Genomic DNA, 21,513 nt, shown 5'->3' on the forward strand with positions numbered 1-21,513 from the left:
GCCTTTTTAATGATGGCTTTTATCTCTGAGAATCTGAGGCCTCACTTACAGACTTTGGGGCTTTGTATCTTCAAAGCCTCTCACTTCAGGTTTCTCATTCAGTCTTATCAAGTACCCTTTGGTGAGGCTATAATCGATGTTAATGAGCTTCTAGAAGCAGCTGGCAGCTTCTTTATGAGTTGGGAAGATTCTTCTCTCTGAAGTGTTGCTTTGTGTTTTATCAGTTCAGTTTGCATAGCACAAGAGGCTGAGAGATTGGGGTCCTTTCCTTCAAGAAAAGATATATGCATCCTCACCTTCACATTTAAAACTTGAACTCCGGTGAATCAGAGATATTTGGGAGGTGTTGATAGCACTGAGCTCCTGGGACATAGGAAGAATTTAGTGTGTTTGTGTGTCTGTATATGTGTGGTGTATGCCCATCTTTGTATAAATATAGGCGCATGACTGTATGTTTATACAAGCTGTGTATTTATGTAGGTGTATGTGCATATAGTGTGTGTCTGTGTCCATGGGGGGTGGCAGTACCTATTTGTCTGTGGCCATGTGTGTCTACGTGCATGTGTGTGTGAATGCACAGAATTCTTTTTATTAAAAGAATGTGTGAAATTGTCCACACGCATCCTCTCAGTGATGCAGAGCCAGAAATAACAGTAGTGATAGTGCCCATAGCCAGCATGCCATGTATAGCTGCTGTGGAATCCACCCCTTACTGAGGAATTGTGCCCCAGAGCCCAAGATGTCATTTACAATATGTTTCTGGCCTTTATGGCAGTGAAGCAGACCTTGAAAATGTGAGCTGAGTGTAAGAGATGCAGACTTGTCTTCCCAACTTTGCAAAAAAGCCTGGAACAATGGGTTAACTCTGAAAAGTAAAGATTAAATGTCATTGTTAACTATTTCATGACTGCTCATTCTATCAGAGAGACAAGGTGGGTGGGATAATGTCTTTTATTGAACCAGCTTCTGTTGGTGAGAGAGAAGCTTTCATACCTCACCCACCTTGTCTCTCTAGTATTCTGGGACTGACAGGGCTACAACTACACTGCATACAACATTTTATCAGAAACACTCAACTAGTGGGTTCATCCTACAATCCCAAGCCCTCCTGTGCTGCCAGAGGTGCCATACACTCTAACTGCCCTCTAACCCACTGCCACAATCTCCAGTGGCCTTTCAATGGGATGCTCGTGAGCGTGCAGTTAAGAATGTGCTAAAGTGCTTTGAATCGGTTGCCATCTTAACTATGGAAAGGGATTGCTGCCTCTCCATAATAAAGCACTGTCATGGGAGCCAAGAGATAGTGGTGGGTGTTGAGGCCAGTCCCATAGCAGTACAGCAGCTATGTCAGTGCCTCAGCTGTTGTGTACATGCCTCATTTTTCCCCCCAATCTTCAGCCAGAACAGAAAATTTCTTTCTGCTAGCTGCATCTCCCACAGTTCTTGACCTCTAGGCTGCCCTCCTCTTTCTGCAGCTCAAGGAGGCAGATTAGAGTTTTGCAGCCTCATGGTCTGGTCTTGTCCCACCAGCTGCTGCTTACTTCCACGATTCTCCTCTGGCTGGTCACTTTGGTCAATTCAAGATCCAGGCTCTGGTGTCGAGGAGTTTCTGGTGGCTGGCTCTCCATGCTTCGGTTGTGACCTCTGTGCCCAGACCAAAACCCTCCCTGTGAAACTGCTGGGCCTCCTTCAGCTCTTGCCCACACCACCTCAGCCTTGGGCCATTGTGCTGATGAACGCCACATGGAGCTACCACCTCTCAAGGTTACACCATGATACTAGTAGTAGTTGATCTCCTGATGACAATGGTGCATCTGATATCATCCCACTGCCTCCCCACTGCTCAGAAAATATCTGTCACTTTCATGGGTTGCCCACAAGCATAGTATCCAACTGGAGGTCCTAGTTCATTTCCCACTTTGGAGGGAATTTCTGCACCTCCTAGGTACCTCAACTGCTTACCACCCTAGCACCAATGGTCAGGCAAAGAGGGTCAGATCCTGGAGCAAAATCAACAGTGCTTCCTAAATTACCACCAGGACAATTAGCTGGCACTTTTTCCCCATGCCGAATTTGCCTACAAGTCCACACGCCATGACCCAGTGGACCCCTTTTTTGCTTGCTCTGATGATTTTTTAGTGTGGTTTGGGTGGGTGGGGTTTTTTGCTCACTTAGGCAGTGTATGAGCTCTGTCACGGCTCTGGTGAGACCTTGTGTGGCTAGCCTTGCTGAGGGCCTGAAATCCTCTCGTGGGATCTCTTTCTGACTCCTCGCCTGCAGTTTCAGATTCCCCATGGGAGTCAGGAGGGGAAACACATTCAGGGCCCCACTGTTCAAACTGGGAAGGAGTGTGGGCTGGCTTATGAGACCTGCTTCTTCCCCTAGGGTGTTCAGGATCCATTTTAGGATTTGTGACTCCACAAGGCTGCCTCTCTGTTTTCCAGGGTCTCCTTGAGACTTACTTTGAGTCAGCTGATTGGAGGTCTTCCTTGTCCTTGGAGCCACTCCTTGTTCTGCCCTGAGACTTCCGGTTCATTTTTCCACATTGGAGTTACAGCTGCTCTGGTGGGTAGGGGATGCCACTTTCCTGTCCAACTCATAGCCCCGGGACCTAAAAGAGTCAGGGATGGGAGGCTGGGTGCAGGCTGGGCACAAGTTACCCACTGTCTGTTGAGCCTAAGAGTGCAGTTTCACAGATGGAGTAACATTTGATTTCATTCAGTGCTTTTTAGGTTGCTCTGCCATGCTTGGCTGGAAGGTGCAGAGGAGCCAGCAGAGAGGCACTGCAGCTGAGGCTCCAGGGAGTTCCAGAAATGGCATGAGGCAGAGCTTTCGGGGAGATCACTGCTCACCACTGCCCCAAAGTTTGACAAAAAACCCCATCTTAGGCAGATATGAAGGTGGGAGTTGTAAAAACTGCTACCCACACACTGGAAGCAAGCAGGAGCTGAGGGGACATGGTCAGATCATGTGGCTCAAACTCTTGATCTGCCGCCCTAAGCTGTAGAGAGAGGAGACACGCCCAAATGTCAATAATTGTGGGAGACACTGGGCTGCAGAAATGCAGTAATTTATTAGTCCGTTCTTTGATTCAAGGTTCTGGAAAGTCATAGCCAAAATCTCTACCTTGCCTCTTCAATCACTGTTTATTTGTAATGTTTAATAACAAATCTGTTTCATCAGCTTGACACTGTGGCAAGAAACTCAAACTCAGCAAAGGCAGAATTATCAAAGAGATTTTAGTTCTTAATCATGGTGAGAAGTCATGCCAGTGCTTTTTGTGCGTGTGGAGTTTGGTCGATAACTTCAAAGGGTGTCTTCATCCTTTGTCAAGATGTAAGATGACCATTATATTTGAAATTGTCATTGATAAGGAATAAAATTGTCTACATCTAGAAGATGAGAGAAAAATCTCAGTGTTTCATGATGTCTCATCTTTTTGCAAAATACTTTTCTGAGACCCAATATCACTGAGGTAATTTCAAGTGATTAATAACGGCAGAACGGGATGTGAAATGACTGTTTAAAGAAGTTAAGAATAGTGGAACCATATAAAGATACAGCGATATCAATAAATTTCATTTCTGTTCATTAATAAAACATAAGTTACGTGATTCAACATGGCACAAACACTGCTTCTGTCTCTGTGTATTTAGACTGGCATATGCCCCTCAATAGTGTAGGAGCTGCTTGCTGGAGCGTACTTTGGTAGGATTGCATTTCAGTTCCCTCTCATTTCTAACCATGCTGACTTTCATGATTCCCCCCCGCCCCCCTTTTCTAAACCCACTGTCAGCTTTAGTTTGGTATAACTTCAAAAAGATCCCTTTGGTTGTTTTCATTTTTGATGAGAACAGAAATATTTGGCATTTCCAAAGCTCCTTGCAGTGCCAGGGCTAAACAGAATGCCCATACATTAGCAAACTAGGCAAGAATGCATAAACATATCCTTTTGCTGGGTCTTCATGTGCAAATGTGATGGATGAAGGTCCACCTTTTATAGTTCCATACTTTATAGACCTTTGGCTCTGTGTGTCCACAGAGAATAATTTACCATTACCTGGTATTTCAGTGTGTTCAAATCCATTCTCAAGTATCAAGAAAAATTTTAGGAACATAAGAACTGCCATGTCAGATCAACCCAATGGTCCATCTTGTCCAATACCTTGTCTCTGAGGAAGGCATGAGAACTCCCAGTAATTTTATAGCTTGCTCAGAGAAGAAATTTCTCCCAGCCCTACAAATTAGTGGTTGACTTGAATCATAATCATCCTAAATAATTTTATCCTATTGGTATATGTAAAAAATTACATTAAAAAAACTGTTAAAATGCTATATCAAGATGCAAAGGGGTCGGCACCTGCCTTTCGCAAGTGCCCCCTTCCCTGGCTGATAGTGCCTGCAATCACAGTTCTTTTGACCAGGTCTTCAGCAACTCAGCCCTCTGGCTAAGCTTCATTTACTATCCCCCCTTCCAGAGTATACAGTCTCAGGTTCTTTTCCCAGTCCTGGTGTGGGGCTCTAAGGCTTCTTTCCATTGGCCCTGCCTTCATAAACAACCCAAACAAGGCCCATCTCAGTACCTGCAGCTGTGGTCCTTTCAACAGTCCTCCCTGGGCTCAGTCTGCAACCAGACCAGCTGGGCCCATCCTGGTGCCCTTGGCTGGTCAGGCCAGGTTCTGGGCTCAGGCTGCCCACCTTGACCTGTCCACAGTCCTGCTACTCAGCCAGGCACCTGGTCCTTCCTCTTCAAGCTCCAGGCAGGAACTGAACTCTCTGCTCTGCTGCTTGTCTTTTATATAGCCCTTCTGGCCCCTGATTGGTTGCTTCTCTGCAGCCACTCTAGGCTGCCTGGAGGACTTCTTTGCTACTCTGTTTTGGGGTGGCCTTCATTGTCCTTATCCTGAGAAATGTTCTGACCAGCACAGGGCAGAGAGTGGGACCCAGATGGCATTGCCAAGTCTACCAGCTCCAGCTAACTCCCAAACACCACCTGAGATGTGAGACTTTGGTTCACGTTATCATCACCCGCCTCTCCGCCACTCCCATGTGTGTCCTTCGGCAACTTATTTCTTCTCTTTCCTATTCCTCTCCTTTTGCCTCCTGCAGTGGTTCCCAAACTTGTTCCGCTGCTTGTGCAGGGAAAGCCCCTGGTGGGCCGGCCGGTTTGTTTACCTGCCACGTCCGTAGATTCACCCGATTGTGGCTCCCAGTGGCCGCAGTTTGCTGCTGCAGGCCAATGGGAGCTGCTGTTTAATGAGAGTCTGGATTAACTGGCCAAGGCTACATATTTTGCTACACTGCTGGGAGCCTGTCATCAGAAAGGCAGCTAAAAGCAATGTCCTAAACAGCTAGACATTGGTACAAGTTTGGTATATCTTGGGAGTGGCTAATCAGACCATGTGCTGTGCTGGAGTTCCTCCAGCAGAGTCGTTACAAGTGAGGGTCAACACCAGAGACAGAAGCTGCATTTTCTCTCTTTGCTGTTCTTTTCTCTTCCCTTTTGTATATGTTCATCTTGTAGGATACACCATTGACTTTAACAACAGCAGCAACATCTCCAGCTCCTGCCCTCTACAGGAGGTCAGACTAGATTATCATAATAGTCCCTCTGGCCTTGGATTCTATTAATCTGTGAATAATCTCAACTACATTTCCTCTTTTCCCCAAAAAGGACTGTTGTTACCGTCTTTAATATCATCTAAAAGATGGTCAGACAGTGGTGTTTTCCTTCTAAAAATTATCTGTGGCTAAAGGGAAAGGAAATAAAGGATATTGTTAAAATGATAGTCTTGCTACTTTACATTTCAAATGCTTTAACTGTTTTGAGATCTTTTTCTGTACCTTTAATAAAAGGTTAGAAAGATTTTTAATGGTGTGTTTGCCAGGGGACTAAGCAGGTCGAGCTCTCTGTATTCTTGAACCTTAACTCTTTAGTGTTTTAAAGTGACAGGGTCATGTTTGAGTTTCTGGATCCGTTTGTTATTCCATCAAAACTAAAACAATATCCTATCTGGGAAGATAGGCCCACATCGGACTTAAATGAAATATGGTTTTAAATTAAATTTGGATATTAGCATGATTGATAGGCCAAGACATGTGACCACAAAGAATGCGATCAGGAGAAAGAAGAGTTGTTTGTGTTAAACTTGTGGTGACCTTTGAAATACCAGTGTTAGCTTATTTAAGGTTTGGGCTGACATAATAGAAATAAAGAAAACAAGGTGCCAGGTGCAGGTTATATACGTTTGTTTAACTTACTATAAAGAAATGCTTAGTACTTAGTGTCAGGGCCGAGACATTGATGGCCGGGTCTAGAGGTTGGAGTAGGAGTCAGAGTTGGGAATCAAGCCAAGGGAGCTGGAATAAGAGTTAGAGAGTTCCACCAAGGATCAGAGACAGATTCAGAGACCGGGGCAAGGATCAGGAACAACTCAGGAAAGCAGGAACCAGGAGCAAGGCAGGAAAGCAGGACTCAGGAGTGAGGCAAGACAACAGGGTTCAAAGTAGCAGCCATAGAGAGCCCAGTTTTGTGGAGTGACCTAGCAGATCACCGGTCCAGATAACACCAGGGGAACGTCACAATGAGCCACTCACTTTGTTGATGGGTTTCAAAGGTGTTTGCTGACAGCAGAGGAAGGGTGAGACTCAGGAATCCTGGGTTCAGTACCAGTTTCTGGAGGGCAAAGTGCTGTAGTAGGATAGACGCTTTAGTCCATGTACCTTCAGCCCATGCATGTCCCCTTGGGTCCTGGCCCACTCTCCTTCTGCTCCTATGGAACCCCCACCTTCATCCTGACTCCTGCCTGTCTGCTGCTATCCAACCCTTTCCCCAGCCTTTGAATTCTGCCTTCCTGCATTGGTTCTATCCCTCTCACCCTCTGGCTCAGAGGCGGTGGAGGGGGTGCTGAGGTTTAGGACTAAGGGGTGTACATCAGGCACAGAGGGAGCTCTGGCAGTGATGGAGGATGAGAGGACAGGCACTTGACTTGGAGATACACGGCAGGCTGAGGAAGCGGCATGCTCAGGGTAGCTATGGTGGCATGATGTTCCACTCCCATGGGTGGCACGTGAACTCCTCCTTCGAGGAGGCTAACCCCACAGCCACGGCCCTTCTTCCGCCCTTCCCCCCCCCCCCCCCGCCACTCGCTGGAGTCCCAAGCCCCTCACTGTGGCTGGAGGAGCTCCAACCGGGCTTCCCCGAGCACCGGTCCACCTGCCCCAGCCACCGTAGGTCACTGGCTGGCCCGCCCCAGCTGCCCTGTCTCCTGGGCTGCCAGCTGGCCCAAGTCAGCCCAAGCACCAGCCCACCCCGCCCCAACTGCCCCAAACCACCAGTGGTCAACCCCAGCTGCAGAATTTTAAAATACTGTGCGCAGAATTTTTAATTTTTTGGTGCAGAATTCCCTCCGGAGTAACTAGCGTTTCTCAATGAAACAGTTGTAAGAATTGTTTTTTTAACATAGACAAAACATTGTATTTTTCCCTAATTTCTTTCTTGGAAATGACTGCATTGGTTTAGCTTAAAGTAAAAAAAATTATCCCAATGCAGAAACCCTGCATAGAAAATTTCAGTTCAGAAGGTTAAAGTTTGGCAAAGTGATAAGCAAATGAAAACAGGGTCTTATAATGGGACGTGTCAGGCTACCTTAACAATAATTCAGACACTCTCGACCCCAGGAAACATTGCACCTTTAGCACAGAGTCATAGGGCCAGGTTCTGTTAATTTTCGTTATGGGAGTTTAATGAATGTTTTAAACTTACTATTAGTTTGGTGTCTGACAAGCAAAACTGAGTCACCGGCAAAAGAACTCCAAGCCCCAATTACCATTAATGTCATGTGACCTACAACATCCTGCAACCCTATCCAACCTGCCCAATAATTCCTTGGGCTTTTCATGCTCTGGTATGTAAGCAGCAGATGTTGGCACAGAGCTTGCTGTGGCCCAACATATCTAATCAGCCTTCAGATCCCAAGGAACTACACCAGATAGACAGACATGCCTGCCCACCCAATGGTATTGTGATGTGCTGAGCTGCTTTCCAGGATGCCATCCACACGTTACAAAGTCACTGTCACATGCTGCAGGAGACAGCCCCTTGAAGGCCCACGTTCAGACTTGGCGGGGGGTGAGGAGGGGGACTTGGTGGCTGCCATCACCCTGGTAAGACATGACTGTACGCTGTGGCAAGCATTGTGCATGATGCTCTGAGTGTGCGCTTCAGCAGAGCTCCCTCTCTCACCACCGCTGCTCAGTGCACAAAGGCTGGTTTCTGTCTCTCTTCTCAGCACACAGACTTCAGTGGAGCTATATAGCAGCTGAACATCCACCCCTCATTCTTCTGCAGAGAGGCAGCACAAGGCCTATGGATCTCTTCAGCCCTCAAAATAGGATTTACATGAAATTTAACTGGTATCTTCAGTCTGTGACAGCCATTGCACAGGGGAGCTTCCCGCTAGGTGAATCATTTGCTACAGCCGTGCAATCTACACTGGAAGGGTCCTTCATTTCTTCAAAAAGAAAACACCAAGCAATTCCCACACGAGGAAAACTGACAATTTACAGTTAAGGCTGCAGTCATGTTATCTAAGTACTAGAAAGAAAATCCACACCTTAATACACAGGTTCGCAGTCACAAAGGGGAATAGTTAGATATTCAGTGGGCCAGAGAGTGAGAATGATTTCATAGCCCAGTAGCTATAGCACCTACCTGGGAAGAGGGAGACCCACATGCCAGGCCCTTATTCCAAAGAATATTTAATAGAAAGCACACTCTGTATGCCTGCCCACCCACTAAAATGTAGGCACCTTAGGGACTTTGGCAATGGACACCCCAGGGTTAGGTGGTAGCTGAGAAGAAGTTTTGTGAATGCCAGTGGTGCCTAAATGTTGGACCTACGCACCTGTAGTGGCAATTAGATGTCTAAATCCCCCTTGTGAATCTCACCCACAGATGCCCAAAACCACTCAGACACTAGAGAACACTAGGTTAAAGCATCCAGCTACATCAGACGCATCCCACAAACACTGTCATTTAGAATATAACAAAACCTTTAACTCTGACCCACGTTAGAACCAGGGGAAAAACAATGTAATAAATATGTTAAAATACATTAAAATTATGTGCATTTGCAAAATGATATCAGAAGGTGGTTTAGAGAAAAATGAACATAATCCCAAATACAAAGATCAAATATATCCTTTAGAAACACAAATATACGTTATTGTACAATTGTTTGTTGCATGTTCCTATTAGATAGAAAAGCCTAACACCATTTCAGCATCACATACTGAACACAGCTACACAGTCATATAATTTTACTTTTGTCATTTGTTAATTCTTTGTAATATTTATACAGAGTTGAGAGAACTGTTTACTTTTTTAATTGTATCTGTGGTTGTATCAGACATGCCTGCAAGGTCCTTGGGTCTCTTCACTTACCATTTCTTACAGTTTTGTCAGTGCTTGATATAGACATTTGTATATTAAAGTGTGACTCTCCAAGCAGCTCAGTTGCCAACACTGGCTGTAAATGAATGACATTTGCTGTTCGGGAATGTGATGACTCATGTCAGTCACACTGTCTAGTGGACAGTAAAATCACCCATCTGCAGAACGCCCTTGTTTTAAACAGCTTATAGCTTTGCCTGTGAATCAGGTAAAGCTCACTAGGACTCCCTGCTAATGGGATGAGAGGAGAAACCCTTTCAACAGCAGCCTTGACCATCTGGTTGTGATCCACGCCAGACTGGAGAAGAGCTCAGACTAGAATACAGATTATGGGAGTTGTCTGGTTTGTAACTTGAAATACAGTCTGCTGATAGTGAGATGAACTCACCCCACGTCAAGGACAATCCTGCCTTGGGCCAGTCCTTTGTAGTGCTGAGCAGAGGCTGCTCAGGTCACTCTCATCGTTTTCCTCCGGCTCGCTGCATATGTTTGACTGGCTGCTACATTGCCAGCTGTGTCTGGGCTCTGCTGTCAGAGAGGTGGGGCCCTCATGGGCTACAGTCACAGCAGGGGCATCCTTGGGGCACATGGTGGCAGCAGCCTCTTGGCCCGCCATGCTGGATGGGTTTGCAGAGCTTTTCGGGCTGAACAGTTTTGCTAGCAGAGATTTCTGGAGGATTTTCTGCAGACTCTCGCAAGCCCTCTGCTTGGTGCCCAGCTGGGTGTAATGCAAATCCAGCTGCAGCAGCACATCAGTCTGGGGAAAGAGCAGAAGACTCAGAATGAATCAGAGATGAAAACCTAAAGCAGGCTTCACTTCAACCACCACCAACGGACCAAGGGCTGGACTGGGTGCTCTTGGGAGCTCACTGCCCCCAAACACTGTCTGCAGCACGTAACTCTGGCCAGGAGACCCAGGTCACTGACAAACTTCACCGGGACACATTCACAACTAGCTAACTGTGTTATTGTATCTGCTTACACCAGCAGTGAATCTGGCCCATTGTCTACCTACTGGACTTCCTGGTTTCCATTGAAATGAGCTCTCTTGGCGACAGGATAAGCTGTGCTTGGGATGTACCCTTTGTCACTGGTGACATCGCAGGAGTTTGGCTAAGTGGAGCCAGGGGCTCTGTGGGAGGCTGCTCCTCTTATGGTGAGGATTGCGATTTCTTATAAAAGTGTTGCAATGTTGTTGTTTTGAATCAGTCATCTTGGCCATAGGTTTAGGCCCAGGGAAGGCACCAGGGAAGGCAGGTCTGGCATTAGGGCTCAAAATGAATTCAGTTCGGCACATTCTGGGGATTAAAAGCTGACTGACCTCAAAATGTAGTTGTTAATGGGGAACTGTCAACGAATAGGGGTGTGTAGGGAGCCAGGGTGGCTCCTCTCCGAACCAGAGGGTAAAGAGCCACCCTCTCAGCCTGGGTGGGCGGGGCCAGACCAAGCTTCTGCCAATCCCCGGAAGGGGAAGGGTGGGACAGGAAGTACAAAGGGCGGGGCCCTCTGCCCAGTGAGGAGAGCACCAGGGAGGGAGACAGACACAGGCTGCTCCCTCGCGATCCTGCTGCTGACCCAGGCGAAGCCCTGGGCAAGGAGGAGCCTGAACGGGAGGAAGGCCTGTGGCAACCAGGACTGCCAGCTGCTGAATACCCAGAGGTCCTGGAGGGACCTGACCGCAGCCCGGGCCAGCGTGAGTCCGATACAGAGGGGGAGCGGGAGTGGCCCGCGGCGGAATACTCGGACGAGATGGAGGGACCGGAGCTGCCCGCAGCGGAATATCCGGATGAGATGGAGGGACCGGAGCGACCCGCCTGAGAGACCGGGTAGGAAGTAGCCCAGGGGCCGAACTGCACCGTGGGCTGGGTGTGTTTGGTCAGCGGGCGCGGATGGCCCCGCTGACCCAGCGGCGGGACTTTTGCCTCCCGCCACTGTCAGGGCCCTGGGTTGGAACGCAGTGGAGTTGGGTGGGCCTGTGTTCCCCTACCCCGGCCAACCTGCCCGAGGGGCGCGCTGCTGACTCGTGCCGGCACTCCCCTGCCTGAAGGGGGCGCTACTGAGTCCGGCCGGCACACCTTCCCCGCTAATTCCCCAACGCCCGGAAGGTGTGGCTGAGGCCTGCCAGTTAGACCATAGCTCTCCATCGCCCCTAGGGGCTTGGAGGACCGACCGAAACCTGTCACAAGTGGTGGAGAATGTGGGCATAGATCCCAACCCCTGCCGAAAGGGGTTAGTGCGAGGGCGCCTCTGAAGCTCCCCTACTGGAAAGATGGAGATGGAAAGGCTTATCAAGTTCCTCGCTGAGAGCCAGCAACAGCAGCAGCACCAACTCGTGCAGCAGCTGGGCGCCCACCAGCAGCAGTTGCTTCAAACCCTGGGGGCCCAGCACCAGGAACAACAAACCCAGTGCTTCCAGCAGCTTGCAACCCTGTGGCCGGGCCAGGGTGGTGCTCAACCGGAGCGGGCAGCCACCCCGACCCCTCCCGCCCCACCAATCCATCTGGCCAAGATGGGGCCTGAGGATGACCCGGAAGCCTACCTAGTGACCTTCGAGTGGGTTGCCTCAGTGGCTGGTTGGGCGCCTGACCAATGGGTGACACTCCTCGCCCCATATCTGACGGGGCTAGCCCAGAAGGCTTACCGTGGGCTCCCAGATGATGAGGCCCACATTTATGCTCGAGTGAAAGCAACTATCTTGGATGCCTTCGACATTACCGCAGAAACCTTTTGGCAATGGTTTCGGGAAAAGGTCTACCCACCGGGCGCCAGACCCCAGGCGGTGGCCCAGGAACTGAAGGACGTGGGTACCCAATGGCTCCAACCTGAGCATCGAACCGCAGCTGAGGTGACGGAACAGGTCATCCTTGAACAATTCGTGCACATCCTCCCACCCCAGGGGAGGGCTTGGGTGTTACGGCACCGGCCACAAAGTCTGAGCACGGCCGTTGCGCTTATGGAGGACTTTCTCGAGGCTGAGTCCCCGATAGGACCGGCTGCCTGCCCCAGAAAACCCTGAACTCAATGCACAGAAACTTGAACGGAGGGAGCGCACCTCCCAAACCAACGCACCCCACCATACCGGACGACCAGAAGGCGGCAGGGCTGAGTTTTCCCGACAGCCCGAGTCAACACCAGTCTCCGGCCCTGGATGCTTAACCTGACCACCAGGCCCCAGCCCACTCTGCGGCCCCACTGGTGCCCCCATGTGGCCGGCGCGCCCAGAGGTAGGACCTTGTTTCCGATGTGGTGAGTATGGGCATCTGCAACAGGGCTGTCCTGCAATGGATTGCAACTTTGGCCTGGTGTGCGCCAGGGAGTGACGGGCCCATCTGCCCTCCGTGGCCAAACTGACAGCTCCCATGGAAGTCGCCGGGGTCCCCGTGGTGGGTCTAATCGATTTGGACTATGGGCAGACCCTTGTCCGCCAGGCGCTCTTCTTGGACACCAAGCGGACCGTCAGGGAAGTACGGATTCAGTGCATCCACGGAGACGTAAAATCGTACCCCATGGTGCGGGTCCCCATCACGGTGCACAGAGTAACTCAGTTAATGAATGTGGCGGCGGCATCCCTCGCCTATCCAGTGATCCTGGGCCGTGACTGGCCAGACTTCGTCGAGGTGCTCCAATCCCTACCCACCAAAGAGGCGTTCGAGGGAGCCCCGCCTGAGAAGAAGACAGGACCTGACTCAAGCTCCGACTCTGGAGCTGAACCAGGCCCCGCCCCCGGGCAGGATGGCCTGGAAATGGCGGGTCACCCTCCTGACCTGGTGGACTTTAGCCGAGATCAAAGGGAGGATCCTATGCTCCGGTTTGCCTATGAGCAGCTGGCCCGGGTGGATGGTGAGGTCGTGGAGGCGCAGCGCACCACCCAATGGCCCAGGTTTGAACTCAACCACGAGCGGCTCTACCGCCTTGACCGAAACCCCCAGACCCAAGAGGTCCGGACCCAACTCATGGTCCCCCGCATCCATCGTCGGGCTGTCCTGAAGCTGGCCCATGACATCCCGGCGGCCGGCCATTTAGGGCAGGAAAAAACTGCGGCCAGGGTCCTGGCCAGGTTCTTCTGGCCCGGCGTCCACTGTGAGGTGAAGGAGTATTGTGCGTCGTGCCCGGACTGCCAACATGCAGCCCCGGCCGGGGTCAGAAGGCCCCCCTGGTCCCGTTACCAGTCGTAGGTGTGCCATTTGAGTGGGTAGCAATGGACCTGGTTGGGCCTTTCCCAAAAAGCAAGGCGGGCCATCAATACATCCTCGTCCTGATGGACTACGCCACCCGCTTCCCGGAGGCCATCCCCTTAAGAAGTATCACCGCCTGCACTATCACTGCGGAGCGCGTGAAGATCTTCGCAAGGGTGGGCCTCCCACGGGAGATACTCACTGATCAAGGGACCAACTTCATGTCTAAGTTGTTCCGCCAGGTATGCGCCCTATTGGGGATTAAGAAATTGCAGACCTCGGTCTACCATCCCCAGACTGACGGATTGGTTGAGCGGTTTAACCAGACCCTGAAGGGAATGTTGTGGCGTTTCCCCACCCAGGACCTCCGCCAGTGGGACCAGCTGCTCTCTCCTTTACTACTGGCGATTCGAGAAGTCCCACAGGCGTCCACGAAGTTCTCCCCGTTTGAGCTCCTCTATAGGCGGCGACCCCGCGGGGTGTTGGACCTCTTGAGGGAGACTTGGGAACACAACCCGTCCGCAACACAGGGTCTCTTGCAATATGTCTTACAACTGCAGGGGCGGCTGGTGTGGGCGGGCGAGCTCGCGAGGGAGAACTTAAACACTGCCCAAAGAGCCCAGGAGCAGCACTACAATTGGGGTGCCCAGGCTCGATCATTCGGGCCAGGGGACCGAGTACTCCGCCTGCTCCCCTCGGAGGAATCAAAGCTTTTTGCCCGCTGGCAGGGTCCGTATGAGGTCCTCCGCCAGGTAGGGCCGGTAACCTATGAGATTCGGCAATCTGGTCGCCGTAAGGAAAAGCAGATTTATCATGTAAACCTCTTAAAACCTTGGCAGGACCGGGAAGGGCTCCTAGTGGCCCCCTATCCCCCCGAACCGGAACTGGGGCCCCAACCACCCGAGGAGTCAGATAATGGTGAACCCCAGCTAGCAGAGACACTCACCGTCGAGCAGCGAGAACAGGCACTCTGCTTAGTGAGAGCATTCCCCAAGACGTTCACCACGAAACCCAGGCGGACTACACTCACCTACCATGTGATCCAGACAGAACCCGGGGTGGTGGTCCAAGAGACAACCCGGCCATTGCCTAGGTGAATGCGGGAGGCCGTAGAGGAGGAAGTCCAGGCGATGTTGGAGTTGGGTGTTGTTGAGCCCTCCCAGAGTGAGTGGCAGAGCCCCATCGTCCTCGTACCGAAGCCCGATGGGAGCCAGCGGTTTTGCATTGACTTCCGGAGGGTAAAGGCCATCTCAAAATTTGACGCCTATCCGATGCCCCGCGTCGATGAGCTCCTCGACCGGCTCGGGGAGGCCTGTTATATCACCACTTTAGATCTCACCAAAGGGTACTGGCAGATCCCCCTGGATCCCAGGTCCAAGGAGAAGACCGCGTTTGCCACCGCTTCAGGGTTATACCATTTCACCCGGATGCCTTTCGGCCTACATGGGGCCCCGGCAACCTTCCAGCGTTTGATGGACCAGGTGTTGCAACCACACACGAAATACGCGGTGGCCTACCTAGATGATGTGGTCATCTATGGCAATAACTGGGAGGAACATCATAACCAAGTAGTGGCAGTCCTCTGGGACCTCCGCGCAGCCGGGCTTACGGCCAACTCGAAAAAATGCCGAATCAGGCGGGAGGAAACCACTTACCTGGGGTACACCTTGGGCCGGGGACAGGTCCGCCCCCTCATCGGGAAGGTCCAAGCACTCCAGGAATGTCCGGTGCCGACCACGAAGAGGCAAGTACGTCAATTTTTGGGCTTAGCTGGTTATTATCGGCGGTTTGTACCCCACTTCGCAAGCATTACGGCCCCGCTAACAGAGCTCTTGACCAAGGACAGTCCCCGCCGGGTGCATTGGTCCAACGAGTGCGAGACGGCCTTTCAAACTATCAAAGAACGGCTGTGTAGCAATCCAATACTCTTCAGCCCTGACTTTCATCGTGACTTTATTGTCCAGACAGATGCCTCAGGCGTTGGGCTTGGGGCGGTCCTCTCGCAGAAGGTGGATGGGGAGGAACACCCGATTGTTTACCTCAGTCGGAAGCTGTTCCCCAGAGAACGGAACTACTCCGTCGTGGAGAAAGAGGCCCTAGCCGTTAAGTGGGCAGTCGATGCTCTCCGCTACTACCTCCTCGGGGCCCCCTTTATACTGGTTATGGACCACGCACCCCTGAAGTGGCTTAATAAGATGAAGGACAATAATGCCAGGCTGATGCGATGGTATATCGCTGTGCAGCCCTATGCCTTCACGATTCACCATCGGGCGGGACGAGACAACGCCAATGCGGATTTCCTGTCCCACCTCGGAGAAGGTGAGAACGCCAGCTCCGAAGATTGGGAGCTGGATTTGAGGGGTGGGGTATGTAGGGAGCCAGGGTGGCTCCCCTCCGAACCAGAGGGTAAAGAGCCACCCTCTCAGCCTGGGTGGGCGGGGCCAGACCAAGCTTCCGCCAATCCCTGGAAGGGGAAGGGTGGGACAGGAAGTACAAAGGGCGGGGCCCTCTGCCCAGTGAGGAGAGCACCAGGGAAGGAGACAGACACAGGTTACTGGCTGCTCCCTCACAATCCTGCTGCTGACCCAGGCGAAGCCCTGGGCAAGGAGGAGCCTGACCGGGAGGAAGGCCTGTGGCAACCAGGACTGCCAGCTGCTGAATACCCAGAGGACCTGGAGGGGCCTGACTGCAGCCCAGGCCAGCGTGAGTCCGATACAGAGGGGGAGCAGGAGCGGCCCACGGCGGAATACTCGGACGAGATCGAGGGACCGGAGCTGCCCGCAGCGGAATACCCGGATGAGATGGAGGGACCGGAGCGACCCGCCTGAAAGACCGGGTAGGAAGTAGCCCAGGCGCCGAACTGCACCGTGGGCTGGGTGTGTTTGGTCAGCGGGTGCGGATGGCCCCGCTGACCCAGCGGCGGGACTTTCGCCTCCCGCCACTGTCAGGGCCCTGGGCTGCAACGCAGTGGAGTTGGGTGGGCCTGTGTTCCCCTACCCCGGCCAACCTGCCCGAGGGGCGCGCTGCTGACTCGTGCCGGCGCTCCCCTGCCCGAGGGGCGCGCTGCTGACTCGTGCCGGCGCTCCCCTGCCCGAGGGGCGCGCTGCTGACTCGTGCCGGCGCTCCCCTGCCCGAGGGGCGCGCTGCTGACTCGTGCCGGCGCTCCCCTGCCCGAGGGGCGCGCTGCTGACTCGTGCCGGCGCTCCCCTGCCCGAGGGGCGCGCTGCTGACTCGTGCCGGCGCTCCCCTGCCCGAGGGGCGCGCTGCTGACTCGTGCCGGCGCTCCCCTGCCCGAGGGGCGCGCTGCTGACTCGTGCCGGCGCTCCCCTGCCCGAGGGGCGCGCTGCTGACTCGTGCCGGCGCTCCCCTGCCCGAGGGGCGCGCTGCTGACTCGTGCCGGCGCTCCCCTGCCCGAGGGGCGCGCTGCTGACTCGTGCCGGCGCTCCCCTGCCCGAGGGGCGCGCTGCTGACTCGTGCCGGCGCTCCCCTGCCCGAGGGGCGCGCTGCTGACTCGTGCCGGCGCTCCCCTGCCCGAGGGGCGCGCTGCTGACTCGTGCCGGCGCTCCCCTGCCCGAGGGGCGCGCTGCTGACTCGTGCCGGCGCTCCCCTGCCCGAGGGGCGCGCTGCTGACTCGTGCCGGCGCTCCCCTGCCCGAGGGGCGCGCTGCTGACTCGTGCCGGCGCTCCCCTGCCCGAGGGGCGCGCTGCTGACTCCGGCTGGCACACCTTCCCTGCTAATTCCCCAACTCCCGGAAGGTGTGGCTGAGGCCTGCCAGTGAGACCATAGCTCTCCATCGCCCCTAGGGGCTCGGAGGACCAACCGAAACCTGTCACAGGGTGTTTCTAGTGGGATCTGTTCTTGGCCCATTGCTATTCAATATTTTTACCAATGATCTGGAAGAAAATATAAAATCATGGCTGGTAAGTCTGCAGATGACACAAACTGGGGAAGTGATAAGTAAGTAAGCAAGAACAGATCACTGACACAGAGCAATCTGGATCACTTCGTAAACTGGATGCAATGAAACAACATGCATGTAATACAGTCAAATATAAGATCATTTGTCTAGGAAGAAAGAATGTATGGCACACTTACAGAATAGGCGACTGTATCCTGGAAAGCAGCGACTCTGAAGAGGACTTAGGAGTTATGACAGATAAACAATTGATAAACAAAAGTGAAATGCTGTGGCTGAGAGAGCATATAGAGTCCTTGGATGTATAAGTAGATCACTGAAGAGGAGTGGGGGAATGGTAGTACATCTGTATAAGGCATTAGCAAGACCATTATTGCAATATTGTGTCCAGTTCTGGTATCCACACTTAAAACAGATGTTGACCAATTGGAAAGGTTTTGAAGCAAGGGATAAGAGGTGATTTGATCGCAGTTTATAAGGAGCTTGTGACAAAGTGCTGAGGTCTAATAGATGGGCCAGCACTCTGATCACTGTACCTGCACTTAGTTTCTCCAGCGATGGTCGATTGAGGAAATAGGGAGGAATTAACTAATGAGACAGGGAAGCAGGGTGAGTTAAGGGACTAATTGGCCCATCATTTGACTAGCTTGATAAAAGACAGGGTTAGCAGGGAAAAAGGAGAGGACAGAGCTAGCTGTGCGCAGATTGAAGGTAATCCCAAGGAAGAGAGATCTCTTTTCCTCCCAGGGCCCTGATGAACAGAGGTTGATTGTTCTAGGGTCATAGGTATTAGAATTGTGGCATTGCCCTGTATAGGTGTTGGTGGAGGGGACTTGAATAAATTACATGGAGTAGACACTAAAAGAAGAGACTGTGAGCAGTTTCTGCAGTGATCAAGGACTGGGGGGATCTACGCCCCACTACAAGTGTGGGTTTGTCTGGGATATGGATTCCCCTGCAGGGGTGACTGAAAATTTGTCGGGGGGAGTTGGTGTGAAGGCTCAGCATCCAGACACAGCAGACTCTGCCGTGGTTGGCTGAGGAGCAGAAAGAGCTGCAAAACACTATGCATTCCAGCAATCCCACCGATTTGAACGTCCATCCCTGCTGGTGTGGCAAGCGAAGCAGCAGAAAAGCCTCCAGGAATTAGTCAGTTGTTACAGAAGTTAGTGAGTCCTAGTGCAGAGACTGGGAGTCATACACCGGGAGTGACTTTATGCAAAGCAGGCCCAACTGATGATCTTGACTCATTCCTGGTAACATTTGAGAGGGTAGCCACAGGCGCCAGATGGGGTAAAGAAATTTGGGCCCTCCAGGTGGCACTCTAGCTCACTGGGAAAACTCTGTGGCTTACTGGCCCTGAATAAGGAACAGGCCCAGAACTAAGATGTTATGAAGCCCACCATTTTAGACTGGGTAGAGCTGTCTGTTGAAAAATACCAGCAGAAATTTTGGGCCACTAGAGGGGTAGGACCCAGGGCATATGCACAAAAGCTGACAGCCTGGGCGGCCCACTGGCTGAAGCCAGGTATTGGATCTGTGGGGGAAATTACAGATCTGGTAGTACTGGACCAATTTCTCCTGAGCCTCCCAGAGAATACCAGAATCTGGGTGAGGCAGCACCAGCCCAGCATCCTAGAGGTCACAATTTAACTCTCCAAAGAGTTTGCAGAAACCAATTTTCCCAGAAGAGTGGTCCAGCGACTTATGGGTCTGGAGCCAAGGGGGCTGGGGGTGGGAGCGGGAACTGAAAAGCCCCAAGAAGAAAAGTGAGGAAGCAAAAGGAACTCTTTCAGGGAATCGGGAACTAGTATGCTTACAATGTGGAAGGTCAGGACATATTAAGCGGGACTGCCCCAGGATGCAATGCAGGTTCCCAGAGTTCTGTGGATGGACTGGGACTGCCGGGGGGAAGGAAAAGGAAAATGCCTATCATCCCTATAAAGATGGGAATAAGGGGGATTGTGGACACTGCCTCAGGATGCTCATTGATCTGGGGGGATTTAGTGAAGCCCCACTGGAGGCTCCCAAGGGAGAAGGGAGAGTTAACATGCATTCAAGGGGAGAAGAACATGCCCAATGGCAGAGGTATCCCTAGCGGTAAAGGGGAAATGCAGATGGAAGCAGGTGGGAGTAATGGAGAGGCTACCCCATCTGGCTATAGAGGGTACGGACTGAGCCCCTTCCCCTATAGAAAGAAAGCGAGTGGCCATGGCCCCACATGCTAGAAAAAGGAGCAAATGAGGAATGGCCTGAGTTAACAGAATCAGAACACCCTAGGCAGAATGATACAAGCCAAGGTGAAAATTGAACTGCTCCAGCAGAAAAGAGGGAGAAAAAGGAAAAGGTAGAACTAGGTTCAGGGGAGAAGAACAGCCCAAGAGTTGGACAGTCCCAGGTCACTGCATGGCAGAAAGGGTGAGGGGAGGAACCCAGGGGCCAGTTCGTGGGACTGGGAGAACCAGAGGCCTTAGAGAAGGAAGAGAAAGGGGGACAACCCGGAGACAAGAAGGAAGAAGATAAGGAGAGTGGACCTGTAGGTGTGAAGCTCTGTGGGTTAAGACTGAATTATGGGAGCAATTTTTGCAGGTGGAGGATGGAATGACCCAGAAAAGGGATCCTACAAGACCAACCTGGGGCAAATGGGAATGTATAGAGGCAAGAACCTCCTACAAGGAGGGAAAGGTGCAAAAAAACCCCAAACCCACTCTTAGGTAGAGGAGGGATGTGTGTGACAGAGTGCTGAGGTCTAACAGATGAGTCAGAACTCTGCTCGCTGCAGCCTTAGTGAGTTTCCCCAGTGATGGTCGATGGGGGGAGCTGGATAAGGAACTAATTGGCCCATCAGCTGACTAGCTTGATAAAAGGCAGGGTTAGCAGGGAAAAGGGGAGAGGACAGAGCTACTTGTGCTCAGACTGAAGCCAAGCCCAAAGAAGGGAGATCTCTTTTCCTTCCAGGGCCTGGATAAACAGGGGCTGACGGTCATAGCATAATAGGGAATTAGAATTGTTATATTGCATTTTATAGGTGTTAATGGGGGGCACTTGAATACATTATATGGAATAAACACTAAAAACCTGAGACTGAGCAGGTTTTGTGGTGATCAAGGATAGGGGGACACACGCCCCTTTACATTCCTATGCAGAGAAGGGACATCTGATGTAGGGGGCTTTTTAATCTAGCTGATAAAGGAATAAGAAGATCCTGTGACTTGGAAGTTGGGTCCTAAAAATTCAAATTAGAAATAAGGTGCAATTTTGTAACAATGAGGCGATTATCCATTGGCACCAGGTTATGGACGGATTTCATGGATTCTCCATTTCCTGGAGTTTTCACCCCAAGTCTGGATGCTTTTGTGAGGATATGCTGTGGCTAAGCTGCAAAGTATTGGGCCCCCAGGTAGCAGGGAAGAACCAGTCCCAGCACCGCAGGGCTGACTGACTGAGGGTCTCTAGCCTATGCTAGACAGCAGGTCAGACTAGATAACCATAATGATCCCTCCTTCTGGCCTTGCAGTTTATTACTCATCCGCTCTGAATGAGCAGCCTTGTCTATCTATGGGATAGGTAAGTGTCTCTTGATGGAATTAAATTTTTTTGTAAGCCCCTGGAGATGGGCCTGGTCTTTGCTTGTGGCCCGGCCATCTGTCTGAAACCGAAAGGACTGGGGAAAACATGCTCTCTAGTCTCAGGGGCTAGAAAGGAAGTTTGAGCAAAGGGGACAGCTCTTTTGTGCCCCAACAGTGATTTGCCCTGATAGCAGCAGTGTTGGCTTCGTCATTAATCTGCCACAGGAGAGTTCAAGGCCCAGGGAGAGGCCGCAGCACCATGGCCATATCTGAGCCAGTGTTTCCCTTCACAGCCAGGAACATGGGTCAGGAATGCTTGAGGATGATGTATGTCTCCTGCAAGGATGGTCTGGGAGGCACCAGCTGCTCTCTGGGGCAGTAAAGCCAGCAGTGAAGTTT

At 51.8% G+C, this 21,513-nt stretch overlaps 1 protein-coding gene and 1 long non-coding RNA gene across 2 annotated transcripts in view; one reads left to right on the forward strand and one right to left on the reverse strand.

Annotated features, from left to right (window-relative positions):
• LOC140918548 (uncharacterized) overlaps positions 1–21,513 on the forward strand; it is a 46,374-nt gene that overhangs the window by 19,357 nt on the left and 5,504 nt on the right. The gene's annotated exons all lie outside the window — the stretch shown is intronic.
• Positions 8,619–21,513, reverse strand: part of LOC140918547 (mucosa-associated lymphoid tissue lymphoma translocation protein 1-like) — a 69,104-nt gene continuing 56,209 nt past the window's right edge. Inside the window, exon 15 of the mRNA XM_073363254.1 lies at positions 8,619–10,211. Coding sequence (XP_073219355.1) covers positions 9,849–10,211 — 363 coding nt within the window. The 3' untranslated portion in view covers positions 8,619–9,848. The remainder of the gene's footprint in view (positions 10,212–21,513) is intronic.

Source organism: Lepidochelys kempii, chromosome 10 (genome assembly GCF_965140265.1).
Source record: "Lepidochelys kempii isolate rLepKem1 chromosome 10, rLepKem1.hap2, whole genome shotgun sequence".
Taxonomy (NCBI): Eukaryota; Metazoa; Chordata; order Testudines; family Cheloniidae; genus Lepidochelys; species Lepidochelys kempii.